Here is a 21511-nt window from a genome sequence, read left to right as displayed (position 1 = left end):
TGCACCCAAAACCATAAGATACCTAGGAATAAATTTAACCAAAGAGGCAAAGGATCTGTACTCAGAAAACTATAAAATACTCATGAAAGAAATTGAAGAAGACACAAAGAAATGGAAAAACATTCCATGCTCATGGATTGGAAGAACGAACATTGTGAAGATGTCAATGCTACCTAGAGCAATCTACACATTCAATGCAATCCCCATCAAAATACCATCCACTTTTTTCAAAGAAATGGAACAAATAATCCTAAAATTTGTATGGAACCAGAAGAGACCCCGAATAGCCAGAGGAATCTTGAAAAAGAAAAGCAAAGCTGGCGGCATCACGATTCCGGACTTCCAGCTCTATTACAAAGCTGTCATCATCAAGACAGTATGGTACTGGCACAAAAACAGACACATCGATCAATGGAACAGAATCGAGAGCCCAGAAATGGACCCTCAACTCTATGGTCAACTTATCTTTGACAAAGCAGGAAAGAATGTCCAGTGGAAAAAAGACAGTCTCTTCAACAAATGGTGTTGGGAAAATTGGACAGCCACATGCAGAAGAATGAGACTGGACCATTTCCTTACACCACACACAAAAATAGACTCCAAATGGTTGAAAGACCTAAACGTGAGACAGGAGTCCATCCAAATCCTAAAGGAGAACACAGGTAGCAACCTCTTCGACCTCAGCCGCAGCAACTTCTTCCTAGAAACATCACCAAAGGCACAGGAAGCCAGGGCAAAAATGAACTATTGGGATTTCATCAAGATAAAAAGCTTTTGCACAGCAAAAGAAACAGTCCACAAAACCAAAAGACAACCGACAGAATGGGAGAAGATATTTGCAAATGACACATCAGATAAAGGGCTAGTATCCAAAATCTATAAAGAACTTATCAAACTCAACACCCAAAGAACAAATAATCCAATCAAGAAATGGGCAGAAGACATGAACAGACATTTCTCCAAAGAAGACATCCAAATGGCCAACAGGCACATGAAAAAGTGCTCAACATCGCTCGGCATCAGGGAAATCCAAATCAAAACCTCAATGAGATACCACCTCACACCCGTCATCATGGCTAAAATTAACAAGTCAGGGAACGACAGATGTTGGCGGGGATGCGGAGAAAGGGGAACCCTCCTACACTGTTGGTGGGAATGCAAGCTGGTGCAACCCCTCTGGAAAACAGTATGGAGGTTCCTCAAACAGTTGAAATTAGAGCTACCATTCGATCCAGCAATTGCACTTCTGGGTATTTACCCCAAAGATACAAATGTAGGGACCCGAAGGGCTACGTGCACCCCAATGTTTATAGCAGCAATGTCCACAATAGCCAAACTGTGGAAAGAGCCAAGATGTCCATCGACAGATGAATGGCTAAAGAAGATGTGGTATATATACACAATGGAATATTATGCAGCCATCAAAAGGAATGAGATCTTGCCATTTGCAACGACGTGGATGGAACTGGAGGGTGTTATGCTGAGTGAAATAAGTCAATCAGAGAAAGACATGTATCATATGACCTCACTGATATGAGGAATTCTTAATCTCAGGAAACAAACTGAGTGTTGCTGGAGTGGTCGGGGGTGGGAAGGATGGGGTGGCTGGGTGATGGACATTGGGGAAGATATGTGCTACGGTGAGCGCTGTGAATTGTGTAAGACTGTTGAATCACAGATCTGTACTTCTGAAACAAATAACGCAACCTATGTTAAGAAAAAAGAAAAAGAAGAAGATAGCAGGAGAGGAAGAATGAAGGGGAGTAAGTCGGAGGGGGAGACGAACCAGGAGAGATGATGGACTCTGAAAAACAAACTGAGGGTTCTAGAGGGGAGGGGGGTGGGGGGGATGGGTTAGGCTGGTGATGGGTATTAAAGAGGGCACATTCTGCATGGAGCACTGGGTGTTATGAACAAACAATGAATCATGGAACAGTACACCAAAACAAATTATGTAATATATGGTGATTAATATAACCATAAAAAAATTTAAAAAAAAAAAAAAAGAAAAAAAATAAAATGCATCCATTTTGGAGCCTAAAAAAAAAATATATATATATACTTTATTTCATATAGCAGTAAGTTCTGTCACTATGAAAAGCTCTTAAGTTGGAGAGTTATAAATGGATAGGCTATTTTAAATCAAGTGATCAGGGAAGGCCTTTAGAGGAGATGTTTAAGCTGAATGTGAATCTTTCCTATTCAAGCATAATAATGTGAAAATATACGCATTTTGCACCATTCGTACCTTGTATTAGACGTAAAAATAAGTTTAGGGCTTTGCACATTTATAGTTTTGTCACCTCCATTCAAAATATATGAGAATTTTTTACTTGGAATTTTCTTATATATCACTTTATAGCAAGTGGAAATTTTCATATACTCAATTCTCCATCATCTATAATTCATCACCAAGTTTTGCTTTTGCCCATTCTCCTTCTGAAATAACTTGATTCCCACTGCTTTTGCCCTAGTTTATTTTCTTTTGAAAGAACTTTTCCAACAGCCTCTTAAATGACACCCCCATTGCCCACTCCAATTCAGCTGCTTATAACCAGAGTTGACTTTCTAAAATACAGATCTGATCAAGACATTCCTCTAAAAATATTACATTGTCATCTCCATGATAAAATCCAAACTCCCTGGAATGCCATCAGAAGCCCTTTCCTACTAATATGAGGATGCCTTTATAGTCTCTTTATCTCTATTTTGTAGCCATACCAAATGGATGGTGTGTTCATATGTGTGTTCACTCCTCCACCCTGCTGTGAATGTTGGGACCTCAATCTGGAAGTCCCTTTCCCCCATTCATTCATTCGTTCATTCATTTGACAGACAGAGAGAGCGTGAGCAAGGGGAGGGGCAGAGGGAGAGGGAGAGGCAGGCTCCTCGCTGAGCAGGGAGCCCGATGCGGGGCTCGATCCCAGGACCCTAGGATCACGACCTGAGCCGAAGGCCGATGCTTAACGACTGAGCCACCCAGGCGCCCCAATTTCCCACTCATTCTTAAAGCTCCTGTCCCTACTACTAATTACCATACAATGTGGTAAGTGCATAATGAGGTATATATAACAATTATCACATTGTATTGTAATGTGCCCAATTAAATACCTGCCTTTGCCCTAGTATGGGGTCTAGAGCCTGATGCCGGAGCCAGGTTGCCTGGGTTCCAATCCCTCCTGGGTTGGTGACTATTTCTGTGAAATTGGTTCTATCTTTACCTTATTGTCTTCATCTGTGTCAGTATCTTCATCTACTCAGTATCTGGGTTATAATATTGTTACATGAAAATGTCTAGAACAGTGCCTGGCATGGTTAGGAAGCTTTCAATGGATGTTTTATTATTTAGCTTTATATTAACTTCCGTGTATTTCCAGGGCCATAAAATCAGCGTACAATAGAGATAGAAAGAATAAAAAGATCAACATATGAACGCCTCATTAATATGCAAATGGCCAAGAATGAAGATCTAGACTTTGGAATATTACGTTGAGATTTCTGCAGTCAAAGACACATGTGATAGACACATACAGCTTAGCAAATGGTAATATTTCTAGTGGATGGATGGGAAGTCCTGAGTTGTAGAAGCTCTTCTAGTTATTTTTAATCCTTGCCTTTCACATTCATGGGTTTCCCACGGTTCTTTGCCTTGCGTGGTAACCTTGGGGACAGGCTGCTATGGGCTGCAATATCTGGAGGTCCCTTGCCCTCTGGTTTATGGGTGGCTTGGCCAATGGGACTGGAGGATGGAAGAAGTGTCGAGATGCTCTTTGCCAGCCACTTGCTGCCTGACTCATGTATGGCAGGGCTGCATCCATCCATCCAGATGGTCCTTTTAGGCAAGGACCAACAGGGCTTCAGCTCCATCTCCTCTCTCTTACTAGTCATGAGTGTTTTATCACTGCTGACTTTGACAGGGTCCTTCTCAATCTGTAAAGTCAGTGGTACAAATAAGTAAAGAAACAGCAATTACAAGAAGTCCTTTCAGGTCTATGACCAAAAAAAAAAAAAAATCAGATTTTTTTCAGTTTACTTAATGTGTGTATATAGATTCCTCACTATATTCATTCATATTGGGACCTCTCAACATTTGAGTAGAAACAAAGGGAAGTAGGTGGAATCCATATGCCCCCCTGTACAGGCTTTGGATTTCATTGGCTGTTTTCCAGTGTATGTGAAGCCCACACACAGCAAGCAGGAGCCAGAGAACTTCAGGTAGCTGCAGTCAAATGGCAGCGTGCAGGGAAGTCTCCTCTGCCCATCTCTTTGGGTGGTGGCTGGCCTGGAAGCAGCTGATGGGGAGGCCCAGTGCAGTGTGAGAAGAGGCAGAGGCTTTCCGTCAGTAACAGGCAGTTTGGGCACTGTGCAGAGCAGAGTGCAAAGCTCCCAGGGGACATGTGGATTTACTGCTGACACTGTAAGGGCTTTAAAAATCACAGATGATAAAAAAGTGTGACCTCTGAGCAATTAATTGCCCATGGAAGGTATGAGCCCTCTGTTTTAATGGCCCTGTTACAAGGAAGTGACTAGTGTGGCTTGGGGAACAACACTCATTTATGCAGCCAATCCTCAAAGACACGTTATTTTGAACACCTCAAATTGGTAGGCATGTGCTAGAGTAAAAACAAGACGGACCCATCTGCTTGGGGGCTCAGCTCGCTCTGTAGGGGCACAGGAGACGGGGGTGAACCGGGAGGGCAGCCGGTGAGGTGAGGGCCAGCACCCGAGAGGTCACCTAGGAGGGACTCTACCCGAGCTCTGCACCTGCAGGGCTGAGGGTAGGACCTCCCTCCTGGTAGTGTCCACATCTACCGGGCAGGTGAAGCAGGAAGGGGCGGAGCTGACCTTGCTTGTCTGAAGGGCTTAGAGCCAGGACCTCAGGGCATGGCCTGTGAGACCAGGGAGCAGCATGCTGAACAGGAGCAGGGCACTTCCCCCACCCACCCTGTAGACAGGGCTTTATAGAAACAAATCTCAGTGTTCCGCATAGCTTTTCCCGTCCACCTTTGAGCAGAGTAGAGCTCCTTCTAGGAGCCAACTCAGACTCCCCAACTTTGACAAGTATTTAGGCTGAACCCTCAGCCCATAGCAGGGCTAGACCCCCTGGCCACCCAGAAATCGAACATTTTGTTCACCACCCAAAGGAAGCACTAATTGTGGTGCCTCTCCTGTCCACTCATTCAGCACTGTTCAATAGAACTTTCTGCAGTGAATGAAATGTTCTAGGTTGCCATGATCCGGTATGGTAACCACTAGCCACATGTGAGTGTTAAGTACTTGAAGTGTGGCTAGTGCCACCGAAGAACTGAAATGTTCACTCTTTGATTTAATAGTCCTCCTGAATGACAGATTTGTTTTTATGTTATAGGTACTATGAGTCCTTAGGAAGATCACATTTCCTTCTGTGTTGGCTGCTAGGAAGCGTGCCAATTTTCGGTCCCATGCTCTCAAGGGCATATAATCTCATGGTGTGCATATCTTACACCCCTGCTCCTATGAAGCTTACTTTTCCAGGCGGAATCACACAAAACAGTACAGGACACAGAAGAAGGCCAGTGAAAGATAAAGACTAGAATAAAAAAAAAAAAAAAAAGACCAGTGCAAGGATGCCTGCTCCAGCCATACCTGAGCAATGTTTCAATCCTGGGTGATGCTGGAATCCTGTAAACCTGACCAGTTTTCTCACTGTTTATTTCTGGTGTGTAGAACAAAAAGGCAGGCAGGAGGTGGGAGTCACTCCTCCTTCCAGGCAGACCCCTACCCAGGCCTGTTCTGCATCAGGGACAATTTCCAGCTTTACAAAATCAAGGCTGCGACCATGACGGGTCCTCTATGTGTGATGTATTGATCACAGCAAGAATCATCTTCCTGACAGCCCATGTGGATTGTGGGATAAAGAGTCCTGGGGAGTGAGGAAGGAAGGAGAGCCATGCACCTAGATCTGAGATCAGCCACAGTCCTGCCCATCCTGCTGGTGGGGGTGTGGCACCTGCTTTGAGATTTGAGAACTCAGGATTCACTGATGAACTCCACAGCGGCATCAACCTCCCAGCTGCAGGAGTGACACGGACAAAGCCTCAGGCAGGGGCCTCAGGACCCACTTGTTGCCCACCCATTGTGCAAGGCCCATAGTGACTCCAAGGTGTGAGCCTTCCTTGGTGCCCCTCATTAAAATGTCTACAAAGGAGCTGACCGAACATTTGAGGGTACTTCGTTTTCTTCGCAAAACTATTTGCTACTAGGCACAAGGACAGCTCCTAGGAAAATACCCAGAAGGAATAATCGCAGCATTACCATCTCACTGAGACGCCCACAGCCCAGCAGGGCTTCCCATCTAAAGCAAGCTGTGCCCCGGTGACTCAAGTTTTCTCAGCCACGGCTGTGACCACCCAAAGGAAACTTGCTCCCTGCTCCCAGGCCCCTACAGTGCTGATGAAAGAAGAGTCAGACTCCACGTGAGGTTCACTGTATAGTCTGGCACCTGTGCTGGTTCTACCTCCCTGCCTCTCCACCAGCCCAGGGTGCAGGGGACTGGAGGTTTAGAGTTGCAGCCTTGCATCAGAGGGCAAGTCCCTGCTCATTTTATGACAATTCGCCATCCAATGTGCAGCACTACAGGGCCCTCATCTGCCTGGGCTCTGTGGAGATTGTCAGTTGCTCAGAAAGCTACCTGCAATGTTGTTCCAGGCTGCACAGCAAATATACTCAACATGAATGGGAACCTCAGCAGATGAAAGTCTCCATGCCCTTTCCTTTGGAAAGACAGCGGTTAGTTAGCACCTCCAGGGTAGGTACTTCTGGGCCTTTGACATTTTTATAAAGGCTTCAGCCAGAGAACTCTGCTAATGCTTGCAACATCCCCGTTTAAGAGTTTCCTTCCTCACTGCAATGAAGTATAACTTACACACTGACACATCTGTCTTCAGTCCCTCAGTGTCAGAGATGAGCAGAAGGCAACTGAATCAGGTCGAGAGCAGGGGCTGGGCAGCGGGCTAGCCACCCTCCCCAGTGGAAAGTGACTGCGGCCACTCTCAAGTAGCAAGCCACAAGTCCAGTGAGTCTTGTGATTCTCATTAGGCCCTTGTCTGTGGCCTTACTCCATGTTTGCACTAAAATGTGCTTGACTGCAAGGTTTCCTTCAAAACACTGGGTCCCTACACATCCCCTCTGCCTCCACCTCTCCAGACTGCCTCCCCCTTCCCCAGCAGGTGTAATCTCAATTTCTAGCCCGGCTGCTTTCTAGCTAACCAGGGCCATAGTTTTACTTGCATAATATATCAGTCTGTCCTTACTGAAGAAACTGCAAACTACCTGCCAAAGAGTGAACTCCTCGTCTTTCCTCTAAACGTCATTTAGGGGCGCCTGGGTGGCTCAGTCAGTTGAGCATCTGACTCTTGGTTTCGGCTCAGGTCAGGATCTCGTGGTGGTGAGATCGAGCCCTGTGCTGGGCTCTGCACTTGGTGTAGAGTCTGCTTCAGATTATTTCTCCCTCTTGCTCCTGTGCTCTCTCCCTCTCAAATAAGTAAGTAAAGAAGTAAAATCTTTGAATATTGTTTACCTCACATAACTCCCATCACAGCTAATAGTATCAGTCCACCCAACCAGGCCACTCTGGACATACACTATGCCTCTCTCCCTCCCTCACCTCTATATTACTTCAGTGAACCAACCAACTAGTTCAATCTCTTCTCCCTCCAAGGTGCCCCTCAAGTCAGTCTCTTCCTTCCTTGGACACTACCTCTGCCTGAGTTTGAACCCCTTGACTTCTCAACAGTTTTAGGGCTGGTCTTACTCTTTCCAGTCTTACCTCCTCAAACGTGTCTCCACGCAATGGCAAGATTTACTCTTCAAAACCACAAATCCAATTACAGTAGTCTCCATATAGGGTATGACCATCTGCCTCTCTCTTTTGTCCCGAGCCCTACTTCCCATCACAACCCTGAGGTCATTCTCTGCTCTGATATGTCCATGCTGCTTGCTGAAGGCTCCGTTCCCTCTCATGCCTTTCAATTCTTAATTCCCATTTTGGCTCCTGGGCATATCTTCTCTCCCCTTCTCTGCCGAGACTGGGTATAATCATCCCCTCTTTTTGTAAGATCCACTGGCTTCACTCCCCACACACCAACCCCTACCTTGGGTGGCGTGAGACAGTTTCCTTGTGATTTAATACAATTCTCAGGCTTATATATGCATCCTAGGCTTACGCACACAGGGTTTTAAGACATTGTAGCATAGTTTTTGCTCTACTCATGTGCTGCTCCCATTACCACTCCACCACTCCTTGGGGGAAAGAGCTTGCTCATTTCATCTTTGTATCTTCCTGGCACATAGAATGTGTTTGGTTTCTAACTGCTAAATTAATGAAGGCATCCCCACAACACCTTAGCATGGTCATATGTGGCATAATATTCGAGGAAAATATTTCTTCATTGATTACCGATTGTAATTCATGACTTCTAAGACACCATCTTAAATGTCATGCTCACAAACTAAGGGAAAATTGAGAGATCGTATTAAGGATAATCTGTGTATGTACGTACTCTTGTGTCATGGGTGCTACAGCACTCTCTACTGTTGGAACGAACCCTGCCTGATGTGACCGACCTAAGTCAGAGCCGGCATTTAATTCTCAGGGCCATAAATCCCCTTAATGTGCTCTACCTCTCCTGCCTCTGTGTTTCTGCCTCATAGACTTCAGCATCCACTTATTGATAAATGACAGGAAAAGGAACAATAATGGGCAAATTTTGGTTCTTCACTTGTGCCAAACACTTAATGTAGATACACTGCTGCCTCAGCTCAAGAACTTCAAGGCTAAGAGTTTTTAGAGAGAGAAGGCATGTGCAATAGCTGGAAGTCTTAGCAGAGGTGGGTTATTCTGATGCTATAAACCAAAATACAGGCATTTGGGCTCTAAGCCAGGAGGCCTGGGATCACGCCAGGAGCTCCCTTCCCCAGCAGCCATCACAACACATCATAAATGAGCAATGTTAAATAAGAACCCACATTAGCAGGTTCCAGGACTCATTTCCCTCTTAACAGCAGGAGCTCCTACAGTCAGAGTAAGAATAATTTTCAAATCAGGTGTGGTGGTGCCACAGCAGGAAAAACCTGGCATCCTAAATGTCCCATGCAACTTTCTGGAGACTTCTAATGCCCGTATCTGAGGAATCTCACACACAGAATGGCATGCAATGGACTGATAGTTATTTTCTTACACATCTCAGTAAGTGGTAATAGATGCCTCCACATAAAAGAACCAAAGAGATAATGGATTTTCAAGCCAGGAGGATGTTCAGCAGCCTTACTTCACAGTAAGATGCAGAAGCTGATGTCTACAGTGCTAGGGCCGCTGGTTCCCAGTCAAAAAATTTCAAACCCATGAATACCACCAAAGACTCTTATAATTTTAGTAGACTTTTCAACATTTGGTAAGAATTGCAACATTCATCTAGGTCTATTTACCTTAGTGTTTCCTCAGAAGGCAATTACTGGATCTTACATCCATTTGCCATTGATAGTACATTTGCAGTGTCTCTAGTAATTTATTTCATGTTCTGGGTGAAAACTAACAGAATCTTCCTTCTAGGCCTTTGTTGTTCCCTTTCATTACCCCTCTTAATATCTGGCCCACTGCTCTAAACAAGAAATAGTGCTGCTCAAGTCAGTACTACTGACTTCTGACTAGGAAAGACCAGAAGTTTCAAGCATAAGAAAGCAAGCCTCCCAGATCTTACCATTCAAGATGGTTTTCCACAAATGCTGACATGGGGCTGATCTGCACTGTGTAGGTATCATTTGCAGAGTACTCAAAGAGTCCGTAGTAAGGGTTGAATAGCTCCTGAGACAAAAGGAAGAAGAACTCTCTCGAAGGACCACTGTAGTCCAGGCTGCAAAGGAAGCAGAGGTCCAGGAAGCTCGTTACATGTCGGGGGTAGGGGCCTGTTTCTATCCAAGTGCTGGTGTGTTCTTTCAGAGTCAGTGCAGGGAAAGCAGAGAACAGCCTTTGTTCCTTACAGTGGATCCCTGTGGGAGCATAATTTGCTGTAGAAAATGAGGATGCAGTTTAGGGATGTTTCTTACTAGATGTCCATGAATAAATTCTCAGGGCAGTGTTTCTTAACCTTTATTCAATCATATGACACCTATTGGATCAAACATACAGCTGGCCCATTAGAAAGAAGGACCTTGCTGTGAGAGGCATAAAAGAGTTTCCCGTGATAGTACATGTGTGTGAATTGAAAACACTTCCAAGTTTTTTCTGATATGCCCTCCCAGGTAGGCTTGTCTTCCACTGTTGAGATAGTTTTTTTTTTACAAAATCACTGAAAGGCTATGAACAATTTGCTATGTAGTTATATGTGTGCACTCTAGGAGGAGGAGCTTTTTGATCAGATACTCAGGAGTGTACACCACCTGAAAAAGATATAATAGCTTAAGTCTGTATTTTTGGTTTAGTGTATTTTTTGCATGGTATAAGTGTGTAAGCTCAGACTCTAGCACATGCCAATAATCTTGGGCTTTTGAAGAACATGAATTCTAAAGCTTGGCAATACCGGAAGAGTGAAAGACCCCTGGAAGGACATGATCAGAATCACCTTGGGGCAAAGGCTAAGAGCCACCCTCTTCTTTCTTGAGAAAAATCACCAAGATCTGCTGACTCTGGCCTGCCCACATTGAATGAGGTGTCTGCATAAAACTGCTGGTGCCTCACCCCTCCTCTCCAACAAAGGTGATGTACAGCTTGTTTCGCTGAAGCTCCTTCCGGGAATAGGCCATCACCTGATTGAAGGTTCCCTCCAACAGATGGTCCCGACGAATGATGAGCCTGGGGAGAAGCCATATGGGCAGTGAGTAGCGGCTCTGAGCTCTGATGTTGGAGAGTGTTCTAGATGAGTTGTGAGTGCCCGGGCTTATGGTCTCACTCTCTGGCCTCTCCAAACGAGGTGCAGATTCCATGAGTTCAGCAATGGATTTATTTTAATGCTCTTTTCAAAACACTGGGAGCACATGTACATTTTTATAGTTGGATGCACTCCATCATATTGGACTACTTTTAGGATTCTTTTGATCAATTCCAAAGGCTCTCTCTAAGTTGGATTCCTGAGTTTAGACTTAAATTTTATTTATTTATTTATTTTTTAAAAACATTTTATTTATTTATTTGAGAGAGAGAGAATGAGAGAGAGAGAGCACATGAGAGGGGGGAGGGTCAGAGGGAGAAGCAGACTCCCCGCCGAGCAGGGAGCCCGACGCGGGACTCGATCCAGGGACCCCAGGATCATGACCTGAGCTGAAGGCAGTCGCCTAACCGACTGAGCCACCCAGGCGCCCCTGATTTAAATTTTAAAGACGAAAATAATAAACCCAGAGGGGGAAAAATGTAACTATTCACTTAGACCTCAGTTACAAAATTACAGAATCCATGAATTTGACTAATGAGTTAAATTTGTCCCAAGAATAAGTAAGAGGAAATACACAATTTTTTTTTTTTTGTAATTTAGTTCAAGATTCTTGGTTTTCTGAAAAGGTTTACCATTAATTTTATATATGCCTGTGTCTGAAATCTGTTTTTTTTTATCTCTCTCCTTCTCTTCTCTTTCCTTCCTTCTTGCTTCTCTTCCAATTTAACTTCCTTTCTTCTTTCTTCCCAACTTCTTTTTTTTCAACCTTCCTCCCTTCTATGAACATGACTGTTACCACACCATGGAATCCAATCTCCAAAAAGTATCACAGAGGCATGGGGCGGGGGAAGGATGGGAACATCTAGCATCTGAATTCAGTGACCAAGCCCTGGAGCACTCACTTAATTTTCCCTGGACCCTGACCAAATCCTTTGGCTTCCAGTTTTCGGTAGAAATTGCGGAGCTTGGCCTCAAAGTCTCTCCGGTAGGGTGAAGGGGCTCTTGCACTGGCTCTCTGTAAGCCTGCAGAGAGAAGCACATGGTCTGAAGGTCATCACTGATATGTGGAGCAATGTTAGAAGAAGGGCCAACCAGAGATACATTCCTATATCTTTTTATTTTTCTTCTCAAAAAAGTTTCCCTTGATTTCCATTACTTTCAGTTTCTTTTATAATAAATGGAAATAACATAATAAAGAGAAAAGTGAATTCTGATGACAATAAACATTTTTGTCTTCCAGGCCACTTCAAGTTGTATTTCTCTTAAAAATACCTTGGTGAGCATATTTGCTGGCTTAATTGTACTTAAATAATCTAAATCCACAAATCAAGCTAGTCTAAATTTTTCTTGCATGAGTTTTTATGTTATATGTGATTGTAACGAGGCAACTCAGACTAACACATGTGTATGTCATACTTCTCTAACTATACTGACCCTCAAATAAACATAGGGGTCCAGTAGGGCCCAGAGCATTGAGGAATTTACATTAGATTATCTTGCATCATAGAAGAAACATTTGTAATAATAATAATAATAATAATGACTTGTTGATTTTATAGAAGAGAGTTTTTGTATCACTTAGAATGCTTTGTGAATGCTTTATTAGTCTTATATACATTTTAATGAGAAAAGGAGTGGAAAAAATAACATTCTTCTCCGGGTTTTACAGATGGCCAGAATCATGGCTTACCCTTTCACTAACTACTATTTTCCAGGTATTGAATTAATATTCTAAAGAAGATTGATACCAACAAACTCACAGGAAGGAGAATATAATTACAAGTTGAGATGATTGCTACCCATGAAGGAAAGGAACTCAGTCCTTTGATATTACAGAATACTCTGGCCAAATTCGGGAAGGCTTCCCTGGGGAATATCTGAAGAATAAGTAAGCATGAATTACACCGAATTAGTTGGGTAAGGCTTCCATTTAACTAAGACAAGAGATGAGCTGGGAGAAGAGCAATCTAGGTAGAGGATCAGCATGTGCAAAGGTACTGCAGCAGAACAGAAAGTGGTGCTCCAGTTTATCTGGAGCACAGGGTACAAGGATCAGAGTGATGCAAAACAAGGCTTGAGAGGTGGGTAGACGACCAAACAGGATAAGGTCCATTCTGCTAAACAATTTTGTTTAATACTAAGCACAATAGGAAGCCATTGCACGAGGACTGACATGATGACACTTGAGTTATGAAAACATCAGTCTTTCCGCAGTAGAGAGAAAAATGAGAGGACTGGGGTGGGTTTAGGAAGCTTAAATTGGACTAGGGTGGTGTCAGTGGAGGTGAGAAGGGGATAAACTGAGATGTGTTTAGGAGGCAATGAACTGGACATAGGCAAGGAGGGAGAGGTGGGCTTTAGATTTTGTAATTGAAGGGACTGCAGTGATAGTCATTGAGATGGGGTACAATGGAAGAAGAACAAATCTGTAGGGGAGAGCATGAGCTCGGCTTTTGATGGTGCTGCTTTTGAATGTTCAATTGGAAAGAGACACGGTTTGAGAGAGAGAAGAGAAGAAACCTGGGACTGAGTCTCGGGCATGGTAGGAAGTGAAGGATGAGTCTGCATCAGTGGCCAAAGACGTAGTTGAAATGCATACTGTAGTGTCACAGAAGCTTACTGAAGGGGTGACTCAGGAGGGAGAGCAGTCAGTGATGTCACATGTGGCTTAATGTTAAATGTGAGAATTACTCACTGGACTGTGTGTCTGGAGGTCATGGTGACCTTACTGAAGACACCTCCTCTAATGCACTGGTGTAGAGTGGAAGGAGGGGTCGGCTTGGTAGGCTTGGTAGGCTTGTAGAATCAGTAGCAGGCATTTGAGAAAATGTCTACCTAATGGCTTCAGTTTTCTTAGTGAAGGGAGAACGGACACCATTTGCTAGGAGAGACACAGAGTTTTGAGGGGAGCATAAACATTCGAAATAGCAGTGGAGGGGCACCTGGGTGGCTCAGTCAGTTAAGTGTCTGACTCTTGATTTTGGCTCAGGTCATGATCCCAGGGTTGTGAGATCAAGCCCTGTGTCAGGCTCCATGCTAGGCATACAGCCTGCTTAAGATTCTCTCTCTCCCTCTCCATCTGCCCCTCCCCCTGCTTGTATGCGCTCTTTCTCTCTCTAAAAAAGAAAGAAAGAGAGAAAGAAAGAAAGAAAGAAAGAAAGAAAGAAAGAAAGAAAGAAAGAAAGAAAGAAAGGAAGAAAGAAAGAAAAGGAAAGAAAATAAATAGCAGTACAGAAGTTTACCTAGGAAATGTGGTAGAGTTTTCTTTTGGGTGTTCAAGGTCCAGGTGAGGTGAGAGATGACTAACATATTTGTAATCTGCTCTGTCAGATGAATTTGCCCAAGAATGCCTGAGCATAGATGTAGAGGAAGCAGATAGCATGTGTAACTAGGGGCAGAGTTCTGCAAACAAAATGGAGAGGACTGGGGAGTTTAGGCCATTGGCACAGATGTTACCAAAAAAATGAACTGTGGCATCTATGCTGGATAAGGGAAGAACAGAAAGGAGAGGAGAGACATGCATGAACTAGAGGTCCTGATGAGGACAAAGGACAGTAATGGGGAGAGCAGTTGAACAAGCATGTTGGATGGGAGTAAGATGCTTGAATCAGTGATTTTAGAGATGACAACAGGCGTGGGAAAGATGACTATGGGAACAAGTGGTTGCAGTGGGGGGAAGGTCATTGCAGACCAGAAATTCCAGAAACCAGGAGGCCAGCGAAATGAATGGGGGTCCTTGTGTATGCTGAAGTCATTCAGGACGACGGAAGGACTTGGGAAGGAGAGTGAAACTATGAGACAGTTACCACAGTCTTTGAGAATCAGAGAAAGGCCGGTGGATGACAGCATTTGGGGGTGGTTGGGAGAGACAGCTGAGTAGTATAAGCAAGGAAGCGTGAAGGTCACCAGCCTCACCTTTGCGCCCCCCTGTACCTGAGGTGTAAGGGAACCAACAGGCGCCACTTGAAAAGAGCTATCCTCAGTGAAATGCTAGGTTTCAGGCTACAGGTTGAACGAGAATACAAGTCTGTAGGAGAGTAGCATTTTCTGCCCAGTAGAAAGCAGTATATTTTACAATATGACTTTTATTACTGCTGGTACTACCACTATGCCCATGATCACTACTGTGTATTTTTCTAGTAATTTATGCTTTACAAAGTACTTTGGCATAAATATCTATGATTTGCTATCTCTGTAGTACCCAGGTAAATTTCATGAAGGTCTGGAAAAATGGGAATTATAAAATTTAACATCAAAATATTTGGATTACGTAATCTAGGACCCCATGGTCAGAGCTAGGAGAATTAAGAATTAAAATGAATTGGGTGATTGTTTGGGTTCATGGGATTAGTAATGCCTCATTAGGAAAGTTGATTCCTTTTATAAAAGTTATGCAAGTAATTATCATTTAGCAAATAACTCTTTATTCTCTCTTATTTTTCTACCTGTAATATGATATCTCCCCCATGTAATGATGTTAAAATCATACTCTACTGTCAAATGTTTGGACCAAAGTACAGATACTTTATCAGGCTGGGCAGTATCTACAACAAAATGACAGATCATTATGCAGGCCAATAGATGCCCCCAAATGGAAGGCTCTGCTTCCCAAAAGTGTGCATTGGAAACATTTGACTGTCCTGACGTTGGCTGGGGCAAAGCTCCTCAACCTTCTTTTCTCAGGTCAGGGCATCTCAATTATGTTGTATGTCCTTAATAACGCCTTTGGTGCACTGGTTTGGAGGAAGTGATGATGAGGAGACTGACTTAGAAACAGATTTTAGCAATTAACAAAACTACCTCTAAGAGATAGTTCTGAGTGACATGACTTGGAGGAGCCAAACTAAGATCCTCGTTTTAGAGACCTGCGGCAGTACCAAGTAATGCTGAGTGAGACATCCCTTCTGAGGGACTGAACACACTACTAAATTCTGTATCTCTTGTGAATTTCTCCAGTGGCTTCAAAAGCCACGCTTGGACTCTGACTCTAGAGGCTGTGAGATACAAACCTACTAGATTTTTATTTTACTATTTTTTTCTTTTTCTTTCTTTCATTTTTTTAAATTAAGCTCAATTAGCCAATATATAGTACATCATTAGTTTTTTTTTATTATGTTCAGTTAGCCATCATTAGTTTTTGATGTAGTGTTCAACAATTCATTAGTTGAGTATAACATCCAGTGCTCATCACATCATGAGCCCTCCTTGATACCCATCACCCGGCTATCCCATCCCCCAACTCTCCTCCCTTCTGTAACCCTCAGTTTGCTTCCTGGAGTCCAGAGTCTCTCATGGTTTGTCTCCCTCTCTGATTTCTTCCCCTTCAGATTTGTACATCATTAGTTTTTGATGTAGTGTTCAATGATTCATTAGTTGCGTATAACACCCAGTGCTCATCAGATCACATGCCCTCCTTACTTCCTATCACCCAGTTACGTACCTACTAGATTTTAAAAACTAAATCCCTTTACTTTTAAAGTTATAAAAAGGAATTTGAGTTTACCACCAAGACTCTGAACAAGGTGGTATTATAAACCAAACAACTGAGGAAAAACTCTCCAATATCTGGGTCCCACTTGGGAGTATGGATTTTACTTAAACTAGTTATTTTGATGAACCTGGGAGCAGTATCTTCTTTTTTCACTAAAGAGTTCAGTAGACATTTCCTTATTTGAAATGGAAAATATGTATAAAGAATTTCTGTATCATGAGTAAAGTAATCCTAATACACAAAGGAAACTCTAGGGGAACAATTGCGCATGTAAGAAAACTCTTCAGCGTCTTCATGGGGGAATGTTATGGTGGTCCCTAGTAACCGTATCACCGAGCAATTCCTTTACACCTTAGCAAAAAGTTACGAAAACTGGTATCTAATAACATTCTGAGTCATATGGCAGAATGTTTCAGAAAGGGCTCTTCCCTTCTAAATGCCTGCAGAGTACCTTGGAATACAAAAGCAATTTAGAGCAGGGGTCAGCAGACTTTTTCTGTGAAGGGCCAGATAGTAAATATTTTAAGCTTTTGCAGCCATCCGGTCTCATCGTTACTACTCATCTCTGCTGTTGTAGTGTGAAAGTTGCTATAGAAAATATATAAATAAACAGGTTTGGCTGGGGTCTGATAAAATTCTATTTACAGACACTGAAATTTGCATTTCATATAGTTTTCACGTGTCATGAAATACTGTTTTTGTAAAAAAAAACTCAAATTATTTAAAAATGTAGAATGCATTATAACAAAAACAGGCAGCAATTTGTCAACACCCAATTTTGGCAGTGTGCTTTCGGTCAGAAAACTGGGAGGGAAGAAGGGAGAGAGGACATATATACAACTGCCTCTGTTCCACCTTCATCTGGTGGAAACACAGATGGCCGCTTACAGGAGACAGAATGCCAGATACTCAAGTTACCTGGGGAGTTCTGAGGTGAGGAACAGGGTGAACAGCGGGGAGAGAAGCTGTACCCAGGGTGGAAGGCAGCCTGCAGTGGGACGTAGGACATAATCTCTTCTTCAAAGAGACTGCAAAGTAAGGAAAAAAGAAGAGGAGGAGGAATAAGAAGAAGAAGCAGAGGAGAAGGAAGAAGAAGAGAGAAAAAAAGTTAGTTTTCTGCCCATGAGAGAATATTCATGAATTGGGGTCATAGTCGTTACAGTTCTCACAAGGCAACAAAAGCACTTTGGTTCACTTAGACAGGCACATGCCAGCATACAAATTCTCAGTGTTATTTTAAACCCTAATTAATCCTGAAATAATAGAGTCTCCATCAAGTGCCACACACAGTTCTTGATACCCCAGTTGTAAATGTAAAGAAGGCGATGGACAGCAGGTCCAAGGGTGGGGGCCCTACTTTAGTTGTAGCCAGTAGAATCCTCTAAAACAAATGGTGAGGGTTTCAGTCATAGCTGTAGTGGAGGAAGACTGCCCAGAGCAGCCTTTCCAAGAAGCGTTTCAGGCTTAGCCCCTTACCTCAGCAAAATGACTAGATCTGCATCACAGGACAACTTTTCAAGCCCATGATTACCCTCAGTCCGAATGTAATGGATTTTCTCCCTAGAATAATGTGGGAAATAAATAAGAATTACCAACAGATAAGCTGGGGAATAAATCCCATTCTGACTCATTTTTTTCTCTGCCAATATGGCTGACTAGCGATGTTCTAATGTCCAGTGAATTTTGTGGCATTTTAAGTTCCTGTGGCAGGTTCCCATGATGCTCTACAAGGGATCATCCATCCTCAGAAGCACGCACGGATGGAAGCTGAAGAACTCAACAAAGGTGGGTCCTCCCATAGCTATGACAGTCAGGAGTGAAGCTGGGTAAGGAGAGCTGCTGGAGGACTGTTGTGGGCTCACGGTGTCTTGGGAGCCATTGGGGGGGAAAGAGCCTGAGAAACCTTGTGCCTGATGGGGAAAATGTATAATGCCACACTGGGTAAGAAAGGGTCTGGCATCTGGAATACCAGAGTGTCCCAGGTCAGTCTGAGCACAGGCATCAATTTCTCTGTTTAATTAATAATTTGCATTCTGATCTCTCTCATGACCTCCAACTCCAACCTGACAAATTATTCCAATGACTCTAGAAAAAAAATATAACATTTATTTTGATCAAACGAACTTTGTACTTTGATTCTCTGGCATTCAAATATTATAAATGCCACAACCAAGAATCATTCCATCGTATGCAGGCTTCAAAGAAGTTAAATTTTCCTCCCTTTCTTGAAGAGATGCCACAGAAATCTGAGAAGACTTAATGTTTTTTAATATTTAACTCTTTTTTTGTTAAAATTTTTATTTTGAGACTATTTTATGTTTTTATTGTTATTATTTTTAAAGATTTTATTTATTTATTTGACAGAGAGAGATACAGCGAGAGCGGGAACACAGGCAGGGGGAGTGGGAGAGGGAGAAGCAGGCTTCCTGCTGAGCAGGGAGCCCAATGCGGGGCTCGATCCCAGGACCCCGGGATCATGACCTGAGCCGAAGGCAGACGCTTAGCGACTGAGCCACCCAGGCTCCCCTATTATGAGATGGTTTTAGAATCACATGTAGTTGTAGGAATTAATGCAGAGCCATCCAGTATACCCTATACTCAGTTTCCTCCAATGTTTGACTTTTTAAAATATCTATTTATAAAAATACTGCAGATACAAATTTTTCCTCTCTCTGATTATAATAATGTGAACCCAAACCTTCATCATTACTTGCACATTTTCGGGCAAGAATAAAACAAACTTGACCTTTTGGGGTGTGTATTTTTTAAGAGGGAAACTTTGTGGCCTCTAAAAAGATACACAAAATAAGATTAAACAGAGAAATGCATCGTGACCCAACCTCTCAGTATAGGTAACGTACCATTGCAGTAAAGGCTATTGCCAAAACCTGGGGGTGCTCATAGTGTCTTCTCTGACTGGGGGTTTGAAAAATGGAGCAGAACCGTCCACACATCATTTTGCAGGGAGGATGTGGAAGCCCAGCCTCCTCCACCACCTGTTTCTCCCTTCATGTCCCTATGTTCTCGATTCCATGTTCCTGAGCTTTGGCCCTAAATCCTGAAAGCACCTCACAGACCTTTTATTTGGAAGACTTTTGTGGATCTGCTCCCCTGGTTTACTGACTCAGCCCCACAAAGGACTCTCAAATTTATGTTCTCCCAATGACAGTGCCCCTGGGGCAGATCATCCCGTTGCCCCAAGGGACCTATATGTGGGTAAGCCCCTGGTCTCCTTGTCTGGAGAAAAAAACAGGGAGAACGTTCTAGGGATTGCCCTTTGTTCCCAGTGTCCCTGAGGAAATGAAGTCCAAAGGGGGTCAACTCCACTAGGGCAGCAAAGTGCCCACAGAAAGTGGCACTGCCCTGCCCTGGTTCTATTATCCCACCACTTACATGAACCACATCCGTGTATCAGAAAGCCAAGCACAGTTTTCTGAGACTTTCAGTGGCTCTCTACAGGACGTTGCACTTTCTGTCATGTGTATGAAAATTTCATGCAGACCCAGTGGTCTGGGGGCCTCCAAATGCCCCCGGAACTCAATCCCAAAGGTACTGGAACTGGGAAAGATCTCTAAAGGCTAGAATGCCAGATGCCTCTCTTACATAGACCCCTGCCCACCAGGAAAACTCCAGTGCAAAACTCTCCCCAGGGCTCAGTTCAGTAGAGCCACCTGCCTCCTTGACATCTTGACATCTCCTCTTGTGGCCTCCAAGACTTCAAAACTTGCTATCCAAATGAAATCCTTGATGCTCTTTTATCACTATCACTGAATTCTGATCTTGCCCTTTGTGGCCTTTAACACCTTCTATAGTTATATATGGCTTTAAAAAAAAAAAGTCAAACTTGTCTATCATCTGCCTTCCTCAGTAGATAGCAAATACCATGCAAAGTAGGGCCAATGTCTGTTTTGCTTTGCTACTGCATACACAGTCCTACTGCAATTCTGATTCAGAATCCTGGCACAATAAAAGCACCAGTTGAAGGAAGAATGAATGAAGGAGAGCTGCTACCCCTGACCCTTAAAGTGAACAAATGTCATTAACCTCTGGGTTTTCTGGCTCCATCTTCCCTTTCCACATGTGGCTTCCTTAGGATTCACTGTTGTCTGCTGAACAGTTTTCTGAGGACTCACCCTCTGCCCCCTGACCCGGGAACTGGCTTTGTGGACCCAGGATAGTGAATCCATGGCTCCCTGAGAATAGCAATGGTGGAACAGGGGTCACAGCCTCACTTGGAGACCACGGAGCAAGCAGTAATTTCTTCCCCTGAACAGTATCATGGGGAAAGAAGGTGCTCTTTTCAACCTTTGGACCTTTGAAATGGAGCTGACTCACCCTCACGTCCCATCCAGGGGCAAGCACAGGCCCGGTTACAGCAAGTAGTGGTTCCTGTAAGCCTGACTCCCTGCAGAGCAATTTCTTTCTCTTGTTCTCCCTTTTTAATTCCATAGCCTCTTAGTTACTGTGGGCCTTCTGCTTTTGATGAGATATTTGGGTTTTCATCCGGAGCCTACAGGTCCTTAAAGGAATCCAAAATCTTAAAGAAGAAGCTATTAGTTTCTATACTAAATAATTGCCAAGATTTTTCCAATTCCAAGATGCCTTAATTCCAAGTTCCCCCATATCAGGAAAATCGTAATTGTATAATTCTGCACTGCAACAAAGCCTTTAAGGTTTCTTGAATTTTGTTATCATGTGGTACTATGCGATAGCGCTGAAAATAGTTTACTTTCGCTCTTTTACCCGCGGGATTGCATTTTTCACTCTTAAAACGACTTAAATGAGACTCTAGTGCCTTTGGTGAGTTTAAATTCCTCCAAAAAATTAGCTGTGAACTCATTACTTACTAATAGAATCATAACATAAAAAATGTTCAAGAGCAGCAGTCTCTCAGAAACTTTTCAGATAGTACAACTCCTCTGAAAATTCTTTGGAAATTCCCTTAAATTATGATATACTGTGAGTCAGATGACCCATATGACTGAGTATGGCATTGCCTTCTGTGGCACCGTAATAAAATGGGCAGAGTTGAACAGAAGTGGAAGTGACAATCACTCATGCTAAGTCTCATCTGTTCATGCTAAAGCTCTTTCATTCACTCTAAAGGTATTTAGTG

General features: G+C 43.3%; 1 protein-coding gene across 4 annotated transcripts in view; it reads right to left on the bottom strand.

The window, feature by feature from the left end:
* Positions 1-21511, bottom strand: part of HECW1 (HECT, C2 and WW domain containing E3 ubiquitin protein ligase 1) — a 426782-nt gene that overhangs the window by 41987 nt on the left and 363284 nt on the right. For all 4 annotated transcript variants that reach the window (XM_073886906.1, XM_073886905.1, XM_073886907.1 and 1 more), the window contains 5 exons: positions 17872-17955; positions 17314-17423; positions 11807-11927; positions 10715-10828; positions 9738-9890 (listed from right to left, as the gene is read on the bottom strand). In XM_073886906.1, the coding sequence (XP_073743007.1) occupies positions 9738-9890; positions 10715-10828; positions 11807-11927; positions 17314-17423; positions 17872-17955 (582 nt within the window). The remainder of the gene's footprint in view (positions 1-9737; positions 9891-10714; positions 10829-11806; positions 11928-17313; positions 17424-17871; positions 17956-21511) is intronic.

Source organism: Callorhinus ursinus, unplaced genomic scaffold, assembly GCF_003265705.2.
Source record: "Callorhinus ursinus isolate GAN/ISIS: 27379988/994484 unplaced genomic scaffold, GSC_fseal_2.0 scaffold73, whole genome shotgun sequence".
Lineage (NCBI taxonomy): Eukaryota > Metazoa > Chordata > Mammalia > Carnivora > Otariidae > Callorhinus > Callorhinus ursinus.
The sequence above is the reverse complement of the archived record's forward strand: the minus strand, read 5'-3'. Positions and strand labels throughout refer to the sequence as shown.